Source organism: Mobula hypostoma, chromosome 7 (assembly GCF_963921235.1).
Source record: "Mobula hypostoma chromosome 7, sMobHyp1.1, whole genome shotgun sequence".
In the NCBI taxonomy this organism is placed as follows: domain Eukaryota; kingdom Metazoa; phylum Chordata; class Chondrichthyes; order Myliobatiformes; family Myliobatidae; genus Mobula; species Mobula hypostoma.
The window spans coordinates 124529822-124554752 of record NC_086103.1 but is presented as its reverse complement, the minus strand read 5'-3'; the positions used below and the strand labels follow the sequence as shown (position 1 = coordinate 124554752).

General features: G+C 42.1%; 2 protein-coding genes across 4 annotated transcripts in view; one reads left to right on the top strand and one right to left on the bottom strand.

Annotated features, from left to right (window-relative positions):
- LOC134349008 (ankyrin repeat domain-containing protein 42-like) overlaps positions 1 to 16233 on the top strand; it is a 43781-nt gene extending 27548 nt beyond the window's left edge. Inside the window, exons 9-12 of the mRNA XM_063052844.1 lie at positions 1885 to 2054; positions 3463 to 3589; positions 9274 to 9415; positions 15180 to 16233. Of these exons, the coding sequence (XP_062908914.1) occupies positions 1885 to 2054; positions 3463 to 3589; positions 9274 to 9415; positions 15180 to 15374 (634 nt within the window). The 3' untranslated portion in view covers positions 15375 to 16233. The remainder of the gene's footprint in view (positions 1 to 1884; positions 2055 to 3462; positions 3590 to 9273; positions 9416 to 15179) is intronic.
- Positions 16234 to 20248: 4015 nt separating this feature from the next.
- ccdc90b (coiled-coil domain containing 90B) overlaps positions 20249 to 24931 on the bottom strand; it is a 47850-nt gene continuing 43167 nt past the window's right edge. The window contains exon 8 of one of the 3 annotated variants that reach the window (XM_063053954.1): positions 20249 to 24402. In XM_063053954.1, the coding sequence (XP_062910024.1) occupies positions 24382 to 24402 (21 nt within the window). In that variant the 3' untranslated portion in view covers positions 20249 to 24381. The remainder of the gene's footprint in view (positions 24403 to 24931) is intronic. The other 2 variants (XM_063053953.1, XM_063053952.1) reach the window with 2 other exon arrangements.

Here is a 24931-nt window from a genome sequence, read left to right as displayed (position 1 = left end):
CAAGAATGGAGATGGGAATTAAAATGATTGGCCACCAGCAAATTCCGTTTATGGGGGATGGAGCAGAGGTGCTTGACAAAGCAGTCCCCCAGTTTACTTTGGGTCTCATGAGGCTGCATCAGGAGTACTGGATACAATAGACAACCCCAACAGATTTTCAGGTGAAGTGTTGCCTCACCTGGAAGGATTGTTTAGGGCCCCGAATGGAGGTGAGGGAGGAGGTGAATGGGCAGGTCTAGCATTTCTGTCATTTGAAGGGATATGTGCCAGGAGGGACATTAGTGAGGAGAGATGAATGGGCAAGGGAAGCACGGAGAGAGAGTAATCCCTGCAGAAAGCTGAGAGTGGGGGAAAGGGTAATTAAAGCTACGTTTTCTGGTCACCTACCACCACACCAGCCTCCGCGTCCAGCACATAATTCTCCAAACTTCCACCACCTCCAACGGGATCCCACCATCAAGTACATCTTTCCCTCCAACCCCCCCCCCAACTTTCTGCTTTCTGCAGCGATCACTCCCTATGTGACTCCCTTGTCCATTTGCTCCCCCCCCCCACCCACTGATCACCCCCTGGCTTACCTTTGCAAGCAGAACAAGTGCTACTCCTGCCCTAAACCTCCTCCTGCACTATCATCCAGGGCCCTATACAGTCCTTCCAGGTGAGGTGACACTTCACCTGTGAGTCTGTTGGGGTCATTTACTGTGTTCGGTGCTCCCCGTGTGACCTTCTGTACATCGGTGAGACCTGACATAGATTGGGAGATCGCTTTGCTGAGCATCTGTGCTGTGTCCACCAGAACAAGTGGGGTCTCCCAGTGGCCACCTATTTTAATTCCAATTCCCATTCCCATTCTGATATGTCCACCCATGACCTCCTCTACTTTTGTGTTGAGGCCACATTTGGGTTGGAGGAACAACACCTTATATTCCATTTGGGTAGCCTCCAACCCGATGGCATGAACTTCAATTTCTCAAACTTCCGGTAGTGCCCTCCAACCCCTTCCCCCCACCCCCTTCTCCATTTCCCATCCCCTTTTCCCTCTCTCACCTCATCTACTTGCCTACCCATCACCTCCCCCTGGTGCTCCTTCCCCCTTTTTCTTTCTTCCACGGCCTTCTGTCTCTTTCACCAATCAACTCCCCAGCTGTTTACTTCATCCCTCCCCCTCCAGGTTTCACCTATCACCTGGTGGTTCTCTATCCCCTCCCCCACCTTTTAAATCCACTCCCCAGCTTTTTTTTCTCCAATCCTGCTGAAGGGTTTTGGCCTGAAACGTTGACTGTACTTTTTTTCCACAGATGCTGCCTGGCCTGCTGAGTTCCTCCAGCATTTTGTGTGTGTTGCTCAGATTTCCGGCATCTGCAGATTTTCTCTTGCCTGTGGTTTGGTGGTAGGATCCTGCTAAAGATGGTAAAGTTGCAGAGAATGATGTGTTGGATGTGGAGGCTCAGGAGGTAGTAGGTGAGGGTAAGAGGAACTCTATCCCTGTTAAGGAGGACTTCTCTAATCCCTGTCACCTGTACAAATGTTACTGCCCTTTCTCAGTTCCTTTGTCTCCACCCCATCCTGGGAACAGATTAGGCAAAGACAAGGGAACTGAGAAAAGGAATAGCATTTTTTTCAGGAGACAAATGGGGAAAGGTATAGTTAAGATATCCGTGGGTATTGGTAGGTTTATAAAGGATGCTGGTCAATCAAAGATGGAGACAGCGAGATCGAGAAAGGGGGAAGAGATGTCAGAAATGGACCTAGTGAATTTAAGAGCAGGGTGGAAGTTGGAGGCAAAGTTGATAAATTTGACGAGCTTAGCGTGGTACATGAAATTCTCTCCTGTCTTTTGAGGCCAATTCAGCACAAACTAACCATTTGACTTGTATAATGTAGATTTTCCCAGCTGGCTGCTGTTAAGCTCCTGGGAGGAGGCATAGACAATGTCTCAGATGAAGAGCTGAATAAAGACAATCCCAGTTTCTTTGACCAACATGGTAGCGAACGGAGTACGGATAATCAAGACAGCATTAACCACTGTCCTTCTCAGAGAAGGGAAGCTCGAAGTAAGTTTGTGTATTTGACATTATGCAATGGATAAATCTGTACAGTGTATGGTAACAATAACAGAAGGAGATACATTCTGCGCAGATCGTAGATTGTTGTTCTCCAAGTTCTTTTGAAGAGGTAGACAGTTGAACAGGGAGGGGGAAAAAAAGTGTATAAGCAGTTTTGGCCAACTTTGTAAGAAAGGCCACAAAATACTTTTTGCAGGTTATATATCGTCCTCTACCTTCTTCTCATACCCACTTCTTGTTTTAGACCCTGAAATAGCTCCAGCAAGATCCAGTTTAATTCTCCACAGAGCAAACACCCAGGTGATGAGCACCCTGTTTATTTTTACTCATTCCTCAGACTTGGACATCACCAGCAAGTTTAGCATTGATTTTCCATCTCTAGTTGCCCTGGAGTAACTTGTAAGGCTACTTCAGAATGAATCTGAGTCATCCACTTTGGTTTGAGGTTTTGAATCATATACTGAAGTGGGTGAACAAAATCAGTTGCTCTGACAACTTCATGGTCCCATTTTTCATCTTAATTTTCTCCTTGAAGACTTAGTTAATTAACTGAATTTAAACTTCCAAACCATCATGAAATTTGAGTTCTTTCAGTTAGCATCTTATGTCCATGTTTGTGGGTACTGGTTCAGTTAATTAAACTCTATTTTAATGTATCACAAGAGTGTTGAATTGACTGTCAGCATGATGCACATCCCTTTTTTGGTTCAAGCAGAAGAAACATGAGAAGAGGAGTAAAACAGCATCACACAATGCACAGTGGCACTAATGAACTCTTCACTGTGCCATTTCTTTTCTGTAGTGATAAATCCCAATAGTGAAAATCGAGTTTATAACGGTCGGGTACTTGAGTGCTAGGTGGAAGGTGCTGATGCTTTTTTGCTGGGTGGGGGGGTGTGAGTGGATTGTTGTGTTGCTGTTGTTTCTGCATGGGAAGGGGGAGCTGGGGAGCGGGCTGTGAGGTTCTAACATTTTAACTCATTCATTCTTTGGGGCACTCCTCTGCTTTCGTGGATGTTTGTGAAGAAAAAGAATTTCAGGATGTATATTGTATACATTTCTCTGACATTAAATATACCTATTGAAACATATCCTTAGTAGATTACACTGAAAATGTGCTACATTAATGTATGTTCTTTGAGCTTTGCCGTTAGAATCTGGCTCTGTTATCTTTTAATAGAAAATAATTTTGGTAGCTGAGTGTAATATGTAGCCTTCAGTATATTATCCTTGAAGTGCTAAAAGCACAGGATGAAATTTCTTCTATTTATTTTTCTTAAATATTGGTATTTTAAGCTCTTTTTCCAGTGTTGTTCCATTTTATATTCCTGTAGCAAAACACTCTAGAAAAATATTGTTCTTTCTAATAGTCAATATCTCATGTTTATCAATGCAGTGAGAGCATACAAGAAGATTGAGAAATTTGAGCGGTTGTTGCAAATCGCAAAAAATAACTACAAGCAACTTGGAGGTATGCTGGAAGAGGATCAGCTCCAGCAAAAGGAAAAGAAAGAAGCAGAAAGGTACTTATTAATATTTGAACTGCCACTGTCGGTGGATAATGTCACTCAGCATCAGTACCAGAAAACCATGCTGGATCTGAACTGCCCAATGAAATTACTATTTGGAAAGTTTAATACCGGTTGAGCAACCCTTATCTGAAATGCTTGGGGCAGGAAGTGTTTCTGATTTTGGAATATTTGTATCTGTGTAATGAGATGCCATGGGGATGGGACCTAAGTCTTAGCACAAAATCCATTTACATTACATATACGGTGTATACACACATTCTGGTTGCGTAAGTGTAGGGAAGGCAACCTCCGACATTAGTGCCAGGAAATAACAGAGAGTACGCCGCATACAGTTAAAAGATTATATATATGAATCTTAATTTGACTCAATGGTTAGTAAAGAAAAGAACAAAAAAAGGCCCATTTTAATGAAACAGTGAAATGTAGCACAAGTTGAGGCTCAAAGTTTCTCCATAGTCACCGATTCTCAATCGATCTCGCCGCCGAATTCGTTGAATCACGGTCCCGCTCCAGGTTGAATCCTATGACCTCTTCTCTTCTGTGTCTTCCCTCTTCATCTCCTCTCGAACAAAAGCCCCAAGCCCAATCTTGGTATCCCTCACCAGAGAAACCTCCCCTTAATTCGACCACCCTAATCGGATGGCACATACTTCTCCTCATCTCTTATAGTCACAATAACCCAAACAAGCTACAACAATTGTTCATCCCAGTTTGGCAAAAGAATAAATCAAGGAAGGTAGTGCACCCGTGGCTGTCAAGAGAAATTAGGGATAGTATCAATTCCAAAGAAGAAGCATACAAATTAGCCAGAGAAAGTGGCTCACCTGAGGACTGGGAGAAATTCAGAGTTCAGCAGAGGAGGACAAAGGGCTTAATTAGGAAGGGAAAAAAAGATTATGAGAGAAAACTGGCAGGGAACATAAAAACGGACTGTAAAAGCTTTTATAGATATGTAAAAAGGAAAAGACTGGTAAAGACAAATGTAGGTCCCCTGCAGACAGAAACAGGTGAATTGATTATGGGGAGCAAGGACATGGCAGACCAATTGAATAATTACTTTGGTTCTGTCTTCACTAAGGAGGACATAAATAATCTTCCAGAAATAGTAGGGGACAGAGGGTCCAGTGAGATGGAGGAACTGAGCGAATACATGTTAGTAGGGAAGTGGTGTTAGGTAAATTGAAGGGATTGAAGGCAGATAAATCCCCAGGGCCAGATGGTCTGCATCCCAGAGTGCTTAAGGAAGTAGCCCAAGAAATAGTGGATGCATTAGTGATAATTTTGCAAAACTCGTTAGATTCTGGACTAGTTCCTGAGGATTGGAGGGTGGCTAATGTAACTCCACTTTTTAAAAAAAGGAGGGAGAGAGAAACCGGGAAATTATAGACCGGTTAGCCTAACGTCGGTGGTGGGGAAACTGCTGGAGTCAGTTATCAAGGATGTGATAACAGCACATTTGGAAAGCGGTGAAATGATCGGACAAAGTCAGCATGGATTTGTGAAAGGAAAATCATGTATGACGAATCTTTTGAATTTTTTGAGGATGTAACTAGTAGAGTGGATAGGGGAGAACCAGTGGATGTGGTTTATTTGGATTTTTAAAAGGCTTTTGACAAGGTCCCACACAGGAGATTAGTGTGCAAACTTAAAGCACACGGTATTGGGGGTAAGGTATTGGTGTGGGTGGAGAATTGGTTAGCAGACAGGAAGCAAAGAGTGGGAATAAACGGGACCTTTTCAGAATGGCAGGCGGTGACTAGTGGGGTACCGCAAGGCTCAGTGCTGGGACCCCAGTTGTTTACAATATATATTAATGACTTGGATGAGGGAATTAAATGCAGCATCTCCAAGTTTGCGGATGACACGAAGGTGGGTGGCAGTGTTAGCTGTGAGGAGGATGCTAAGAGGATGCAGGGTGACTTGGATAGGTTGGGTGAGTGGGCAAATTCATGGCAGATGCAATTTAATGTGGATAAATGTGAAGTTATCCACTTTGGTGGCAAAAATAGGAAAACAGATTATTATCTGAATGGTGGCCGATTAGGAAAAGGGGAGGTGCAACGAGACCTGTGTGTCATTATACACCAGTCATTGAAAGTGGGCATGCTGGTACAGCAGGCGGTGAAAAAGGCCAATGGTATGCTGGCATTTATAGCGAAAGGATTCGAGTACAGGAGCAGGGAGGTACTACTGCAGTTGTACAAGGCCTTGGTGAGACCACACCTGGAGTATTGTGTGCAGTTTTGGTCCCCTAATCTGGGGAAAGACATCCTTGCCATAGAGGGAGTACAAAGAAGGTTCACCAGATTGATTCCTGGGATGGCAGGACTTTCATATGAAGAAAGACTGGATGAACTGGGCTTGTACTCGTTGGAATTTAGAAGATTGAGGGGGGATCTGATTGAAACGTATAAGATCCTAAAGGGATTGGACAGGCTAGATGCAGGAAGATTGTTCCTGATGTTGGGGAAGTCCAGAACGAGGGGCCACAGTTTAAGGATAGAGGGAAAGCCTTTTAGGACCGAGATTAGGAAAAACTTCTTCACACAGAGTGGTGAATCTGTGGAATTCTCTGCCACAGGAAACAGTTGAGGCCAGTTCATTGGCTATATTTAAGAGGGAGTTAGATATGGCCCTTGTGGCTATGGGGGTCAGGGGGTATGGAGGGAAGGCTGGGGCGGGGTTCTGAGTTGGATGATCAGCCATGATCATAATAAATGGTGGTGCAGGCTCGAAGGGCCGAATGGCCTACTCCTGCACCTATTTTCTATGTTTCTATGTTTCTAAGCTGAAAACAGAACAGACTGCTTTTACAGAACTGCTAAATGAAATACATACAGCATAACAGTAAAAATGAGGACCAGAGCATTACATAACATTTTAAATAATTTTGTGCATGAAAGAGTAATGTGTACATTGAACCATCAGAAAGGTAAGCTATCACTACTTGGCTGCCCAGGTGCACATCAGTGGCTGTTCGGCATCGCCATCGTTCCTGACACTAAATTTATGTGCTACTGGTGAACAGTTTTTGTCTTACACTTGTTCATCACACATATGTACTGATGCAGCTGTATAGCATATCAGATTTATCAGCAATGATCTTGGCAAACCCATCAATGAATTTCCCTGCTGCTTCATGATCAGCATACGCTTTATCACCACAAATATTTAAAACTTTAATGCCATGCTTTCTCTTAAATTTCTGCAATCAGCCTGCTTAATATTCACAATTACATTCAATTTCAGTTCATCATGATAGATTTTTGCCTGTTTCATGATCAGCATACTGTTAAGCAGCATATGTTCACTCCAAAGCTGATGAAACCACTTTGTCAATACATGATTGAGAGCTTCAGTTTTCGCTTTATGCAGTGTTTTTCTATTTTTCCCAAGTTTTGCTCATTGCATATGTGAGGTCACTTCTCAGAATTTCCCAGTGCCTTGTGGAATTTTCCATTTATGACACTATGTCAGTGCTCAAAAAAATTTCGGATTTTGGAAGTTTTTGGATTTTGAAAAACCTGCAGTGAGGTTTTCTCTCCATCTAACCAAAAGTACTGTAGATCTTAAGCAGCAATTGAGTTAATGATTATTCTGGAAAGAATGAAACCTTTGTTTTAGGATTTTTAGGAAGAAAGTGTCGGCTACTGTTATTTTAGCAACAAAGCAGACAATTGTAATTTGCTAGATTAACTTTAAACCAAAATATAGTAATGTGTTGAAATGGTGCCTCTGTTCTTGAAAGTAACTTAAACTAACATTTGATGTGACCTAAGTGCTGAAGGTATGACAGTGTCCCAATCAACATTTTTTTTAGTTAAAGGACAGATCATTTAGTCACTAATGTATTAAAAAAAATGCTTTAGCAGAAACTGGACCCAGTTCATATCATTTGGCAGTACTACAAACCACAGTTGTGTAAAGAAGCGGGGAAACATTATTATCACATTTCTGTTGGACAGAACTTTGTTAGTCATCAGATAATCCCATACTTTTTAAAATGCTAAATTAAATTCACCTAAGTATAAATTCATAATGCAAGAATGCTGTTCTTAGGTTTATGGGAAGATTACAAACTAACCCTGCTTTCAAAGCAAGGTTCATTTTGATTTGTTTTCTTAGAGTGAGTAATTAAACTGATTTATGACCTCTTTTATAAACCTACCAATTCCCACGGCTGTCTTGACCATAGCTCTTTCCACACTGTCTCCTGTAAAAATGCTATTCCCTTTTCTCAGTTCCTTCGTCTCCGCTACGTTGTTCTCAGGATTCGGTTTTACATTCCAGATCATCAGAGATGACCTCCTTCAAAGAATGGTGTTTCCCTTCCTCCACTATTGATACTGCCCTCACCCGAATCTCCTCCATTTCCTGAACATCCACGCTCACCCCATCTTCCCGCCACCTTAACAGTGATAGAGGTCCTCTTGTTCTTACCTACCACCCCATCAGCCTCAGCATCCACTACATCATCCTCCACAACTCCCGCCATCACCGAAGGGATCCAACCACCAAACATATCTTTACCTCCTCCCTCCCCAACATTCCACAGGGATTACTCCCTCCACGATTCCCCTGTCCACTCACCCTCCCCCCACTAATCTCCCTACCAACAAGCAGCCCAAGTACTACACCTGCCCATTCACCTCCTCCCTCACCTCCATTCAGGGCCCAAAACAGTCCTTCCAGGTGAGTCAAAACTTCACTTGTGAATCTGCTGGAGTCGTCAATTGCATCCTGTGCTCCCGCTGCAGCCTCCTCCACATTGGTGAGACCTGTCATAAATTGGGAGACCGCTTCATTGAGCACCTCTGCACCATCCGCCAAAAGCAGAATTTCCTGGTGGCAAAACCTTTTAATTACAATTCCCATTCCTGTTCCAACACATTGGTCCATGGTCTCCTCATGTGCCAAGATGAGGCAATTCTTGGGGTGGGTAGCCTCCAACCGGATGGCATGAATATTGATTTCTGCTTACGGTAAAAATTTCCCTCCTCCCTTCTATTCCCCTCTCTGGCCACTCATCTCTTCTCACTTGCCTATCACCTCTCCCTGGGTCCATTCCTTCCCTTACTCCTATGATCCACACTCCTATCAGATTCCTTGCTCACCAGCCCTTGACCCCTCCCATCCACCTGGATTCACCTATCACCTTTGAGCTTCACCCCCCCCCCCACCTTTTTATTTTGGCATCATCCCCCTTCCTTTCCAGTCCTGATGAAGGGTCTCGGCCCAAAACGTCAATGGTTTGTTCATTTCCACAGCTGCTGCCTGACTTGCTGAGTTCCCACAGCATTTTGTGTGTGTTGCTTTGGACTTCCAGTATCTGCAGACGTTCTTGTGTTTGTGATCTAAGACCAGTTGTAGTTGGCGTCTTGAATTTAAGATTCATCCACACTTCCCATTCTTCCTGTCATCACTTTCCTCCATAAGGCTCAGACAATTTTTGTGTTGTGTTAGATGACATCAATAATTCTGCCCATGATTGCACAGCAACGCTTGCTTGGAGTTCACAGTTCACACGGTTGTTGTGGGCTTTTCAGCAAAGTAATTTGACTGTTACTTCTCCCATAATTCTAAGGATGTGCCAGAACACATTCCCATAACTTTCACAATGTTGGGTGTGGAGCAGCACTTTAAATGATAAGTTGATGTAACTTCCCTTTGTACAGGCGACTGCAGGAACTGCGGGCACAACTGGAGTATGAACGTCTACGGCGAGAGAAGTTGGAGTATCAACTTGATGACTGCCACACTGAAATCTGTCATTTGAATCAATGTTTGGAGAAGATGAAGATTACCAGCAGTTCTGTGGTGAGTGGGTTGATTGACTCATCGTGATTGAAGAATCCTGGATTTTGAATTTTGGCAAAGTACATTTAATTTTAGTAGTGAACCCAGAGAGCATTCTACAATCACTCTCTTCTCTTTAGCATTTAATACTTCCATCCACCTCTGAATTGAGGCTGTCATGAGATGGGGAGGCGAGTGGTTTAGGCAGAACCTCAGCCAACAGAGGAACAGAGAAAGAAAAGATTGCAGGTCTTGGAAATCTGAAATCAAAAGCAGAAAATGCTGGGGATGCTCGGCAAGTTGGGCACCATCTGTAGGGAGGGTGGAGGATGGGAGTGAGGGGGAAGGGAGAGGGACTGTTTACGTTTCAGGTTGATGTCTGAACTGGAAATGCAAGTAAACATATTTTAAGGAGCAGAGAGAGCAAAGGGAACTGCAGTACTCCGCTTTTCATAACTCAAGCATGCTCTTGTGATTTTTTTCCCCTCCCTTTTTAGGCAAATTAGTTATGGGGGTGACCTAAAGTATTTCTGTCACCTGGACAAAGTTGTCATCCCTTGGTTGTATGCTTGGGTTCATTGTGAATAATGATGGTTTTGTTACTTTCTTCCTGTTGTTACCTTGTTCATTTCCATTCTCATCAGATGTGGAAGAACTGCGTAATTATCGTCATGTGAATTTGTATCATAGAGACTATTTAACTCCTATTTCCATGCCGGTCAAAAGAGTTCTTCAGCCGAGCAAGTTGGCCTGTAGCCTTTTCATTCTGACACTTTAAGTACGCTTTCAAGTACTTTCTAACACAGTATGTTTTTTTTTTCCCTCTACCACCCTTTTGGGAAGCAAGTTCCAGGCAACCTTCACTTCAGGGTGAAATACCTTCTCAATTTGTCTCTGTTCTCTTTAGCAGTGACCTGAGCCAAAGCCAAGAACCACTGACATTGTCTGCTTAGTGTAAGCAGATTCAGATTCAGGTTTATATATCCCATGTACATTGAAACATACACTGAAATGTGACATTTGTGTTAACAACCAACACACCCAAGGATGTACTGGGGCAGCCCCACTTTGTCCCAAAAGCGGTCCCCATGAACAAAAAAAGAGAACCCACCTATGACTGAGCTGTGGCCACGATGGAGACTGCAGCTTGCACCACCTCTGATCCTCCCCATTCACTTTAACCAGGTGCCTTATAACTTGACACAACTTAATCTCGCCTCAGCCTCCTCCTTTTAGAGAAAGCAACCTTATTTAAAAGCCGCTAAAATATTTCAGACTGGTAACATCCTTGAAAATCTCTGTACTTTTTCCTGTCCCGATTTTCCTCTCTATATTTCTTTTCCAAAAATATACTTCATGTTTTTATCCATAAAATCTATAATGATATGCCCACACCAATAATTCAATAGGTTCACTGACAAAATGTCAATATCCATAATGCTTCATCCCCAAACCTTCCATCAGTGAAAAGTGTGAAGGGCTGGGCTGGCTGGTGGCGCAACGACATTGGTGCCGGACCCGGGAGTGGAGGTTCCCAGGTTGGAAACTAGTCAGGTCCGCTCCCGAGTACGCTTTCCATCCGTGCCGGGTTGAGTGTCAAGATCGCAACTCGACCTGGTAAAATAAAGCAAAAATACTGTGAAAATGTCTGTGTGAGGAGTGGCTGGCCATACAGTCTCTCTCTCGTGCTCCAAGCCTTCTAAAAGCCATAAAAAAAAAGACATCATCATGGACACGTGCACGGACACACAGACGCACACGCACAGAGGCGCACGCACACACAGAGACTCGCAGGCCCACGCCAAAAAACAAAAAAAAGGAAAGTGTGAAGGGCTGTTGCACTGGGTACAGCCTCTCACTTTCCATGGAGATATTGAGTCATAAAGCATGGTGAGCCTTCATCCCTCTGGGTCAGTACCAACAACGAAGCACCGATTTATATTAATCCTACATTTATTTTTTTCTCCCCACATTCCCAAAGTCTCCCCAAGTTCTAGGGCTATTTACAGTGAACAGTCCGCATGGCCTTGGGAAATGGGAGGAAAATGAAGCAGCTGGAAGAAACCCATACTGTCACAGGGAGAAAGTATAAATTCCATACCGACGGCTGCAGATCTGGATGGAACTCTGGTCACTGGAACTGCTCCACCACTGGTGCCATTGTTTTCTCACAGAAATATTTTTGAGGGGATGGTGGTGTGCCATGGTCTAGCAGATTGAAATATTCAGCAGCAAGACCAGGCCCATCCCTTTCAACCCTGAGCACGAGTCAGATTTGGTACATTGTGACACTTATCCTGGCATTTGGCCCATCTCGATGCAGCCTCACACATGGGTGGCCACCAAAATGCGGGTTCAGTTTTTTGGAGGTATGTACCTTAGCTACCTACAGAAAAGATCCGTTTTGGATCGCCAGATGAAATGGAGGATAGCTTGGATGACTGCCATGCTGCAGGAGTGGGTTTTGGGCCTCACCTGTGCCACATGCAGCAACACTGACAGCACCTTACACCCGATAATCAAGTTCCTCCTAGCATTACATTCCCTGCCTCCAACACATTCCAAACTTTTGTTTCACCTTGGTTATCTGCTCCAGCTAATTCTTGCTGCATGTCCCAACTTCTCCAAACTGACTTCCCAGCACCTGCAGGTTATCAAAGAGTTGGGCCTGCTGTGAAAGGACATGGCCTCACTCAAGTTATGATTGACGCTGACTCACTGAGGCTGGTTCAAACTGGACACATATACTAACCATCTGTGGACCCACCATGCTCTGAGCAAAGTACAGTGCTGTCGTCTGTGTGCAGGGAGGTTTTGACTAAAGTGGTCCTGCTACCTGGAATTGTCACACCGCTTATGTTCATGTCTTCCTCATGATAATACACAATAAAAAAAAACACAAGCCTTGTTTGATTCCAGATTTGATTGGTAAGCTCTCTGCTTCCCACCTCTTCCAGATCTTGCAATCCACCAGTACAATGGCTGTGCTTCACCTACAGTATGTAGTACTATGCTTTTCCGTGCCTACACAGCACCTGTCCTTTTCCACAGCACTCATGGAAATGGTGGTTAGTGAATCTATTATCTCTTTCCTTGCTTGATGTATGTTTCATCTGGGACTGGTAACTTGTTTACTTCCAAGATGCTGTTTACCTCACAATCTACTTTGATATGTTTGTTACCACAAATCTGATTGTTAGGGTAGGCTCATTGTCTCTGCCTGCTCCTGCCACACTGAACTCGTGTCTGCATACCTCGATGTAGGTGGTTCAGCCCCTTCCCACCTACATCTATGACACTTCACATGCTCTTGATCATGTCAGCAACTTTCAGTTCCCTGGAACTGACCACCTCATCTTCACCATGGATGTCCAGTCCCTATACATTTATATCCCCACCAAGTAAGCTTTAAAACTCTCCATTTCTTTCTCAACTAAAGAACAAACCAGTTCCACTCCAACACCACCCTCTGCCATCTAGCAGAAATGGTCCTCACCCTGAACGATTTCTCACTGGGCATCTCCAGCTTTCTCCAAACTCGGGGAGTATCCATGGGCATCACTTCCCTTTTCAATGACTGTGTAGAACAGTCCATGATCCAAGCCTTCCCTGCTAATGCTCCCCAATTCTTCCTGTGCTACATTGATGACTGCATTGGTGCTGCTTCATGCGCCCATGCTGAGCTTGTCAATTTCATCAATTTTGCCTCCAACTTCCACCCTGCCCTTAAATCCACTTGTTCCATTTATGTTACCTCCCTCCCCTTTCTCGATCTCTCTGTTTTCATCTCTGGAGACAAACTGTCTACTGACAACTTTTATGAACCCACTGATTTTTCACGGCTATCTTGATTATACCTCCTCTTATCCTGTCTTCTCTAGAATATTCTCTAGGCATGATTGTTTAATTTGTTAAGGAGTTGTGAAATGAATGGAGAATAGTGCGATCATTACTGGATTTTCTGGTTCTGAACTTGTGATGGAAGGAAAATGAGTAATGATGAAGCTGATGATAGTTGGGGCTAGGACAGTGCTTTAAGGGATCCTTGAGCAGTGGCTTTGGGCTAAGGTAATTGACCTCCAACACCCACACCATTTGATGTACAAGTTCAGCCAGTGAGAGCCATTTTTCTCTCAAAGCCTATTGTTACTAGAGCTTCCAACCACACTACCACACTCTTCCCATCTATTTTTGCCTTCATTGTCTTTTTGTTTGTGACAATCTCTATGTTGCCCTCTTGCTCTCCCATATATTTATCTCGTCTTTAGGATTTCCATTATTTCATTTCCTTATGCCTTCTCTTTGTTAATTTCAACTCCTGCACAGTCCTTGTTTCTCTAAATCTTTTGCTGTATCAATACCTGGTATAATTCCAATTATCACCAGATCACTACTATACTAAGATAAGAAATACCTACCATTGCTTGCCCGGACTGCATTTTGGTAACTCGAATCACTTAGCTGTCCTCCTCCTACCTGCATTCAGGCAGAGAAAGAGCAAGGCTTCAGAGATGAGGACAACTAAGAGCTGGTCTTGGGAGGCAGAGGAGCGATTATGGGATGGCTTTCAGTCAGTGGACTGGGCGGTGTTCAAGCACTCAGCTGGAGATCTTAATGGATACACCGTGGTTGTAACAGACCTCATTAAAACAGCTGTAGGTGAGCGTGTCCCACTAGATCATTGAGTCTTCTCTAAATGCACGCCCTGGATGAACCATGAGATCTGAAACCTGCTGAGGGCCAGATCAGAGGCATTCAAGTTTGGAGACCAAGAAAGCAACAAGAGGTTGATCTCTGGAAAGCCACCTCACAGGTAAAGTGGAAATTCTAGACCAAACTGGAATCGACAAGGTATGCTTGACAGCTGTGGCAGGGCTTGAATGCTATCACCTCCAACAAAGTTAAATCAAGTGACGTGAGTGAGCTTCACTTCCAGATGAGCTCAATGCCTTCTATGCTCACTTTGACCACTAGAACTAATGATCATATTTGAAGGACTCTTTATCTCATTATTGCTATTTATTTATATCTGCATTTGCAGTTTTTGTCTTCTTGCACTCTGGTTGATTCATTGATCCTGTTATATGTGCTATTCTATAGATTTGCTGAGTATACCTTCCAGGCAATTAATCTCAGAATTGTATATGGTGACATGTATGTACTCTAATGATAAAATGTACTTTGAACTTTGGTGCCTGCCAGAAAGTGGATTTGATTTTCTTTTGTTCATTCTGTCCTCTATGCTGCTTGATGTTCTTGAATCGCTATTTGCATATCACACGCTTTCTCTTTGAATATATTTGCACTGGACCCTTGCAATCTACTTGCTTGACAGAATGCTGATGGACATGTCCAAGTTGTTGCTTGATACATATTACAATGTGAGTATGACAGTCAACCTTTGGTTGCATAACCTGAGGGACAGCTCCTCCTTAATGGATCCTGCTTCAGATCTGAGAAGGACTTTGCTGAGTTGCTTGGGATAGAGTTTTCTGAATTTTATAGCTTTTTTAAACAAAAAGGAACAAATTTGCTTTTTGGTAGAGAGCTAGCATTGACACAATGGCCGCCTCCTCTGTGCTGATCATTTTATGATGCCGGCTTGTAAGTATTAGGAGTCAACTATATATCGAGAGACTCCTGCTTGGTAACTGTTCCAGGTTCTTCTATCTGTTAATGAGGTCTTTGTCTTTACTTTTTTCACCATTATTTATTAGAAATGATCATTACAAATTGCACAATGTTATCTATATCCAGCTTGAATCATTTCCTTTTGCTTCTGTAGGAAGAAAATTTTGAAGAACCGTTTAAAGGGAGAAAAACATTAAGGAATAAACAGATGCTGAGCAGTGGAGGCGTGTTTGTGCGATGCATCCCTGACAGGAGCAGCTTGAACCACAGACAGCAACGCCCCAGCAAACACGCGCCTTCCACCCAGTTATCTTCCATAGGCTCGAGGTTATCGTCAATTCCAGATTAAAGGATGGATTAAATTGCACCCTATTTTTCACCTCATAGAAATACCTAAATTCTGAATTTTACCATGGCTTGGATAATTAATATTAGAGTTTAAAAATAATTGAAGTATTATTTCTGTGTCGGGCTACACAATTAATGTGTGAAACTAATGAGTCAGCACAGTGAATTGTGGTAAATATTAACTTTTCAATTTAGATACAGAATAAATGGCATAATTTCAGATTTATATATGCAAAAATATAGTAACAATTATGAAAATAGCTAAATCTACACTTTTACAAATTTAATGATCATATCCACTGTAATATTTTACTTCATAACTTCAATGCTGCAATTTTAAATATATCTTCAAAATATTTTGTTTGGGCTGGATGTCTCTGGTTGGTTCTCATGTAGAGATTCTATTGGTAAGTTGAGAAAATAAACAGGGAGGATGGAGACCGAAGAATGAAAGTGCAGCAACGGAGGAGGAGGAGATGGAGAAGGGAGAATGAATGAAGAAGAGGTCTTGGGAGGAGAACTGAAAGAGGAAGGTGTTGCTTTCATAGTCACAATATTATCATTTTTAGAAAGAGACGCAGGTGCCTTGTGCCCTAACTGCAGACAGCTTGGGACAGAAGGGATTGCTTTAACAGTCACCTCAGGGGCTGATTCCTGAACTCAGCTGGCTGAGGGTGCGGAGGAAAATTATGCAACAGGTAAGGTTACACAAACAGGTTAAATATGTAATTGGAAGTTCAGAACTTTTAATCTGTTCTACAGTGACACCTGTTGACCAGGACTTGCTTCTGCATGCAGTCTCACAGCAGCCCTTGAGATTTGCTGAGGCTGGTTCTTGTCCACTTCTCTTCAAAATAGCACCAAGGAATCAACTTTCAACACTGGCACCTCCAGGACAAGCACTTAAGTACAGAACCAAGTGCATCTGGAGTGGGACAGAATCTTACAATCTTTTGGCATAGGTAAGATTTCTAGTAATGAATCACATAGACAAGTTTCCAAAAGCTGTCTGTGAGGGACAATAAAGAGAGGGATTGAAAAAGAATATTCTATTGAATGAATGATTATTCTGTTAGTCAGTTGAGGAGCAGGAGCATACTTTTTCCTCAAGCTGATAATCCAGATCATGAGTTAATGCAGCTCTTGTGAAAGCTATTCTACTTTAACCAATTCCAAATTATAATTTTATATGCATACATTGGCAAAACATTCATTTACAGCCGAAGTTATCTTAAGATGCTACCAAACAACAAGTACTGTTGTGTCCTTAATTAAAACATAGTGTACCGTTGCCAGAGTTCTTACTATTTGACGGCATAATTAGACAAATGTATTAATGTATGCATTTTACAAAAGAGATAAGCTTTTCATTAGGATCTGCTTTCTTTAATGGATGTCTGTTCCAGATACACTCAGAGGCCACTTCAGTAGGTACACTTTCTCATTAATGTAAATATCTAATCAGCCAATCATGTCGCAGCAACCCAATGCATAAAAGCATGCAGATATGGTCAAGAGATTCAGTTGTTCAGACCAAACTTCAGAATAGGGAAGAAATGTGATCTAATTGACTTTGACCATGGAATGATTGTTGGTGCCAGACAGAGGCATTCGACAATCTTTAGAAATGCTGATATCCGGGAATTTTACAGAGAATGTCATGAAAAAATAAAGCATCCAGTGAGTGGCAGTTCTGTGGGTGAAAATGACTTGTTAATGAGAGAGGTCAGAGGAGAATGGCTGACAGAAAGATGGCAGTAACCATGTGTTATAACAGTGGTGTGCAGAAAAGCATCTCTGAATGCACAACACATCAAACCCTGAAGTGCATGGCCAGCAACAGCAGCAGATGTCCAAGAATGTACTCCCGGTGGCCACTTGTAGCCACTAATGAAGTGGCTACTGAGTGTATGTGCCATTATATATTGGAGTACTATAGGCATCTGTTCCATGAAAAGCTTAAAAAGTTTCCAAAAAAAGTTCTTCCCTCATTAAGATATGATAAAACTTAAAGGAAATTATTGTTGCAAGGAAGGTTGGTTAGTCAGAAATATATACTTTAAAATACAAAATGTAAACATTGAGGTACAAAACAAATCCAAAATGTGCATTAAGAAGTAATGGTGCAAAACCAGATGTGCAATGAAACCATATGCTTAAGGAGGAGGATTCGTAGAGTCTTAAGCCACAGGGAGGAAGGATCTCCTGTGGCGTTCAGTGGTGCACCTCGGTGGACTCAGTCTGTCACTAAAGGTGCTCCTCTGTTTGTCATGGAGGGGGTGAGAGGGATTGTCCATAATGCTCCGTAGATTCTGCAGCAGCATCCTCTTAACCACAACCACCAGGGAATCCAGTTCCACCCCCAGAACAGAACCAGCCTTCCTGATGAGCTAATCGATCATCTTGGTGTCAGCTGCTCTCACCCTGCTGCCCCAGCGGACTACAGCATAGAATAGACTGCTGGCCACCACTGAGTCGTAGAACATCTGCAGCATAGCACTGCAGACGTTGAATCACTGGAGCCTCCTCAGGAAGTACAGTCGGCTCTGTCCCTTCCTGTACTGAGCCTCTGTAATTTTAGTCCAGTCCAGTTTATTGTCCAAGTGAGTTCCCAAGTACTTGTAGTCTCGGATGATTTCCACATCCGTTCCCTTGATAGAGATGGGAATGCCAGGTGTTTCCACCTTCCTGAAGTCCACCAACTCCTTTGTCTTAGTGGTGTTACGGTGATTCAGCCCACACCACTCAACAAGGTTGTACACCACTCTCCTGTACTCAGCCTCCTGACCCCGGCTGATACAGCTCGCAATGCCGAATCATCTGAAAACTTCTGCAGGTGGCAGGACTCTGAGTTGTATCTGAAATCTGAGGTGTAGACAGTGGACAGGAAGGGCGATGGGACAGTCCCCTGAGGTGCTCCTGTGCTGCTAACCAGAGTGTCTGATACACAGCTCTGCAGTCTCACATACTGTGGCCATTTGGACAAGTAGTCTGTAATCCAGCACACTAGTGGAGCATCCACCTGCATCTCTGTGAGCTTACTCTGTAGTAAAGCAGGTTGTGTGGTGTTAAAAGCACTTCCAATTCTTTGTTAGAATCTGTAGATAGTTTTTATGTAACAGGTACAGTGGCATGCAAAAGTTTGGGCACCCCAGTCAAAATTTCTGTTACGGTGAATAGTTAAGTGAGTAGAAGGTGAACTGTTCTCCAAAAGTCATAAAGTTAAAGGTGAAACATTCTTTTCAACATTTTAAGCAAGATTAGGGTATTATTTTTGTTTTGTACAATTTTAGAGTGAAAAAAAGGAAAGGAGCACCATGCAAAAATTTAGGCACCCCAAGAGATTTGAGCTCTCAGTTAACTTTTACCAAGGTCTCAGACCTTAATCAGCTTGTTAGGGCTATGGCTTGTTCACAGTCATCATTAGGAAAGGCCAGGTGATGTAAATTTTAAAGCTTTATAAATACCCTGACTCCTCAAACCTTGTCCCAACAATCAGTTATGGACTTCTCTAAGCAGCTGCCTAGCACTCTGAAAATTAAAATAAGTGATGCCTACAAAGCAGGAGAAGGCTATAAGAAAATAGCAAATTGTTTTCAGGTAGCCGTTTCCTCAGTTCATAATGTAATTAAGAAATGGCAGTTAACAGGAACGATGGAGGTCAAGTTGAGGTCTGGAAGACCAAGAAAACTTTCGGAGAGAACTGCTCGTAGGATTGCTAGAAAGGCAAATCAAAACCCCGGTTTGACTGCGAAAGACCTTCAGGAAGATTCAGCAGACTCTGGAGTGGTGGTGCACTGTTCTACTGTGCAGTGACACCAGCACAAGTATGACCTGCATAGAAGAGTCATCAGAAGAAAACTCTTCCTGCGTCCTCACCACAAAATTCAGCGTCAGAAGTTTGCAAAGGAACATCTAAGCAAGCCTGATAGATTTTGGAAACGAGTCTTGTGGACTGATAAAGTAAAACTAGAACTTTTTGGCCGCAATGAGCAAAGGTATGTTTGGAGAAAAAAGGGTGCAGAATTTCATGAAAAGAACACCTCTCCAATTGTTAAACACAGGGGTGGATCGATCATGCTTTGGGCTTGTGTTGCAGTCAGTAGCACGGGAATATTTCACTGGTAGAGGGAAGAATGAATTCAATTAAATACCGGCAAATTCTGGAAGCAAACATCACACCATCTGTAAAACTGAAGATGAAAAGAGGATGGCTTCTACAACAGGATAATGATCCGAAACACACAATGATCCTAATCCACAATGGACTCAAGAGGCGCAAGCTGAAGGTTTTGCCATGGCCCTCACAGTCCCCCGATCTAAACATCATCGAGAATCTGTGGATAGACCTCAAAAGGATGGCCCAAGAATCTCACAGAACTAGAAGCATTTTTACAAGGAAGAATGGGTGAAAATCCCCCAAACAAGAATTGAAAGACTCTTAGCTGGCTACGGAAAGTGTTTACAAGCTCTGACACTTGCCAAAGGGAGTGTTACTAAGCCATGCAGGCTGCCCAAACCTTTGCTTCGGGCCCTTTTCCTTTTTTTTGTTATTTTGAGATGGTAAAAGATGGAAATAAAAAAGTAGTCTTGCTTAAAATATTAAAGAAATGTGTCATCTTTAATGTATGCCTTTTGGAAATCAGGTCATCTTTTAATTGCTTAGCTATTCACAGTGACAGAAATTTTGACTGGGGTGCCCAAACTTTTGAATGCCACTGTATATATTTATAAGCTTGTTTGGAACCATGTAGGAAGAGTTTTAAAATGAATTATGGCTCCGATAATGGGCAGGTATTATTGAGGGTGTATGTATGCAATAGGACTCCAGAAAAACGACTTTAGATCCTGACCACTAACATTGTTTTTTTATGCTTTTATCAGACCAATTGTCTGAACACAGAAAAAACACCTTTATCTTTGTGTTTCCAAATCGAACCACTGAACAGATCCCAAATAAGAAAAAATCTGAGTAACACACACAAATTGCTGGAGGAACTCAGCAGGCCAGGCAGCATCTTTGGAAATGAATAAACATTTTGGGCTGAGACCCTTCATCAGGACTGAGAAGGAAAGGGGAAGATGCCAGAATACAAATGCGGGGGGAGGGGAAAGAGGCTAGCTGGAAAGTGATAAGTGAAGCCAAGTGGGTGGGGAAAGTCAAGGGCTGGAGAAGAAAGAATCTGATAGGAGAGGAGAGTGGACCACAGGAGAAAGGGAAGGAGGGGGAGACCCAGGGGAAAGTAATAGGCAGGTGAAAAGTAAAAGGCTGAAATACTTGGCAAATCAGGCAGTATCTGATGGGTGAGCTAAACAGATTTTCAGGTCGGGCACTCTGAGGGGAAAGGCTATTGACCTGATGTATTAATTCTATTTCTCGGTCCACAGATTCCATTTATTCAGAGTGCTTCCATCACTTTCAACTCTTACTAGAAAAAATTCTACAATCAAGTTCTATGTGTTGGCTAAAAGAGATCAAGTATGCACAAGGCTGCTTTATTTAACTAACTCAAACAACACAGCTTTCCACACAGGAACAGGGTGAACTGCATGCCAGTAGACCACTGGGATGATCTGTTTACTCAGCCTTGGTCTCCAGGGTAACTGGATGTGACCCGTGGGTCATATGTTGTGTAATCCTGGCCCACAGCTTGCCTGAATTGAGAAGTGATAGACCCTACATAGTATAACTAACAGGTGGCAGGGAAAATTAAGTTAGTCCTGAAATAAAATCCACTCATATACTGAAATACTCATGTGATGACATTGATACTCTTGAGCTTATTATATAAAAACTACTTAGTAAACCTGTGACGTAGAGCCACCTGGTGGTAAGACAGTAGAACTGTAATGTCCAATCACAATAGGGCAAGCCAGCAGTCGCAGCATTGAAAATCCTATCACTGCACGTGAGTACAATAGATATCAAAGTTAATTTGAATGGAAGAATGTTACAAACAAGGATAACATCTAGGTTTTCAAAGGTGGGGAGCTGCAGTGACTAGCCACACACACAGCCTTACAGAATATAAATCTATATTTCTTCAGTGTTTCTCAATTTGGCTGCAACGCCAATGCTGATAAACTAGGATTGAATACATTAGCAAATGTGTTATGGCAGGCAGCCACTATTCCTCAAAGTGGAGAACTGAAGCCATAATTATGTGTTTATATCCTAGGACATAGTGGAAAATGAATGAGGACCATATGTGAATGTGTTACAGACCATTTCCATAGGTATAATGGCAATGACCTAAATCTCATTGTCAGAGTTTACATACTGAGATGGAATCTACTTCCTTCTATGTTACAGCACATAGCTGCTCTTGGGTTCATCCATAATAATGCAACAAGGTAACTTAAGTAACCAACTTTACAGCAGCAAATTTGAATGGAAATTCCTGTTGAATATTTGTTCTTGAATGGGGTACAGTGCAAATTTTAGAACATTTTAAAGGAACATGTTCTGAAACACTTCACTTTATACAGTACACTATTTTTGCAAATAAAATCCCAGGAGAGAAAGCATCACAAACAATGAGAGGCAGGTGCGGAGGCACAAAGATTTTGGGAGATGTAGTGAAGAGCTTTGATGAACACTGATCTGTGATAACTTTTGTTCATTAGCCTGAGCTCTTTAGACCTTCAGATCAATTTGAGTGAAGCTGTCTACCATTGGTCCTTGTTGAATAGAAAAAAATTACATGAAAGAAATTCAGCTTCATTATGATCCTTGAGACAAGTTCATTCAAACAAGTAAGTTGAAAATACAGAAATGCAAAAGGAGGCATTAGTAGTTTCTGCCACTCGATTATAACAGTGGTGGTGAGGAAGCATTCAAATGTGTACTTGTGTATCTTTTGTAAAAGAGTCTAATTAACACAATTTAGTCAGCTCCTGCCTTGGGGTGTCCACATGTTCCAGACAGCTTATCTTAGCCAGGACTGTTGTGTCATGTACGGGTCATTCTACGCACATTCACTGCACTGTGTCCAAATGAATAGAAATAGTGGCAGACCCGGAAACTGTGGTCTTCAATCTCTCCCTTTAATTCTTCTTCAGTGTCTGGTTTTCCTGACTTATTTAATATTTAAAAGAACATGTTCAAAAGCAGCATTTATCTTGGGTGTCAAAAGTAAACATAGTGATATAACTAACAAGAGAAAATCTGCGGACGCTGGAAATCTGGGCAAGACATGCCTGTAATGTGCTGCAAATTTCAATGTTCTATGTTCACACACAAAATGCTGAGGAACTCAGCACGCCAGGCAGCATCTCGGAAAAGAGCAGTCAACGTTGCAGGCCCGAACTCTTCAGCAGGACTCCGTGATATGACTGAAATATCTTCTCCACAGTGATATGAAGATGCATCTCAGAGTTGTATACATACTCTGATAATAAAATGAGCCTTTGAAATAATTATTCCAGAAGATATTTACCATGATAGTTTCTCCACAAAAATTACTGACTTTGATCTAACTGTCCATTCTCTGAAGAATACAGTTTAAGTGCTGCCATTTCTCAAGAGTATTAGAAATCCATTTAATAAACAAATGCCTTGCAGCAAGGTAACTGGTTGTTTCAACCCATGCTGTAGTTGTTTCCATGGTTACATGGCAACTGTTGCTACATACTGGCCTATCCATTCTTGTTATTGTGTAGTACTTTTGAAACAAAACAAAATACAAAAAACACTTCATTTCTAGCATCAGCATCACTGCTGTGCAAGATAAAAAAAATACACAAATACCAAGGTATCCAGCCTTAATAAAGCACCCACTATGCTCAACACATTTATATGCACTTAAATAAGCTGCAAAAAAATACAATCTTGTGCCAAAAGCCCACTTGGATCAGGCAACGTACTATTAATATGCAAAAACTTCACCCAGGACTTTAAAATCATAAGTGGCAATTGTAATATAATATAGGGAAGTGCATAGTCATGCACTTTGTCACAAGATATAAAGGTGTGGACTATTTTCTAAATGGGGAGAAAATTCAAAAATCAGAGGTGTAGAGGGAATTGGGAGTTCTCATGCAAAATTCCCTAGAGGTTACCTTTCAGCTTGAGTTGGTGGTAAGAAAGGCAAATGCAATGTTAGCATTCACTTTGAGAGTACTAAAATACCAAAGCAAGGATATAATGTTTAGGCTTTAAAAGGCATTGTTTGGACCGCACTTGTCAGCAGTTTTGGATCCCTTATCTAAAAAAAGATGTGATTGCATTGGAGAAGGTCCAGCAGAGGTTCACAGGAATAATCCCAAGAATGGAAGGTTTAACGCATGAGCAGTGTTTGATGGCTCTGAGCATCCACTTGTTGGAGTTTCGATGAATGAGGAGGGATGTTTTTGAAACCTATCAAATATTGAAAGGTCTGGATAAAGTGGATGTGGAGAGGATGTTTCCTGTAGTGGGGGAAGTCTAGGACTAGAGGTCACAGCCTCAGGATTGAAAGACATCAATTTGAATAAGGATGAGGAAAAACCTCTTTAGCCAGAGGGTGGGGAATCTGTGGAATTAATTGTCAGAAACAACTGTGCATGCCAGTCACTGGGTATATTTAAGACAAAGGTTGATAGGTTCTTGCTTAGTCACGACATGAAAAGGTTGCAGGGAGTAGGCAGGAGAACTGGCTTGAGAGGGATGATGGATTGGCCATGGTGGAATGGCGAAGCAGACTTGATGGGCCAAATGGCCAAATACTGCTCTGCTATCTTATGGTCCTAACAGTGAGAGAGATTTGTACTCTACTACTACACTGTTTTGGAATAATCTGTAAGAATAATAATAATAATACTCCATTGATACCTCCTCAAATTACTGCAACTGAACCATTATGATCTCTGATGTTCTCTCCCAATTGAGGAATAATCCTAATGTATTATTGGGAAATTTTCAGGATGATTGTGAAGGGATCCATTTCAAGAATTTCTTCCGAGTCATTGCTGAAGGTCACATCTCATCTTCTATTTTTGCCATAAGCGATAAAATCCCAAGGCTATTGCTAGGCACGTGAAGACAGATGCTGAAGAAATTATAAAGGAAAAAGAAACAATTCAGTATATTTACATTTTTCTTTTAACTCCAAATCATATTATTTCATATGGATGATGGATGAAATTTAAATGCATACTTACAGTGACAGTGGTGGATGGGGTGAGAACATTGATGAACAATTTCACTAAAATTAGAGCATATTATGTTTTGCTGTCTTTGATACTGTCATTGACTCCATTGAAATTGTGGAACCCTCACAAATCTGATTATCCATAGGAACTTACATTTCACATTTGCTCTGCGATAGTAAACCACTACATTAATCAATGGGTCTAAAACAGAATCACTCTTAGTGAAAACTTGGTTTTAAACAAGAATATGCCATTGCCCAACATGTTATCAATCTTGCAGACACAAGGGACTGCAGTTCCTGGAATATGCATCAACAAACAATCTGCTGGAGGAACCCAGTTGTCATGCAGCATCTGTGGACAGGAATTATCGATGTTTGGGATTGAAACCCCACCCAGCAGGTCTGATGTTGCATGAGTTCCTCC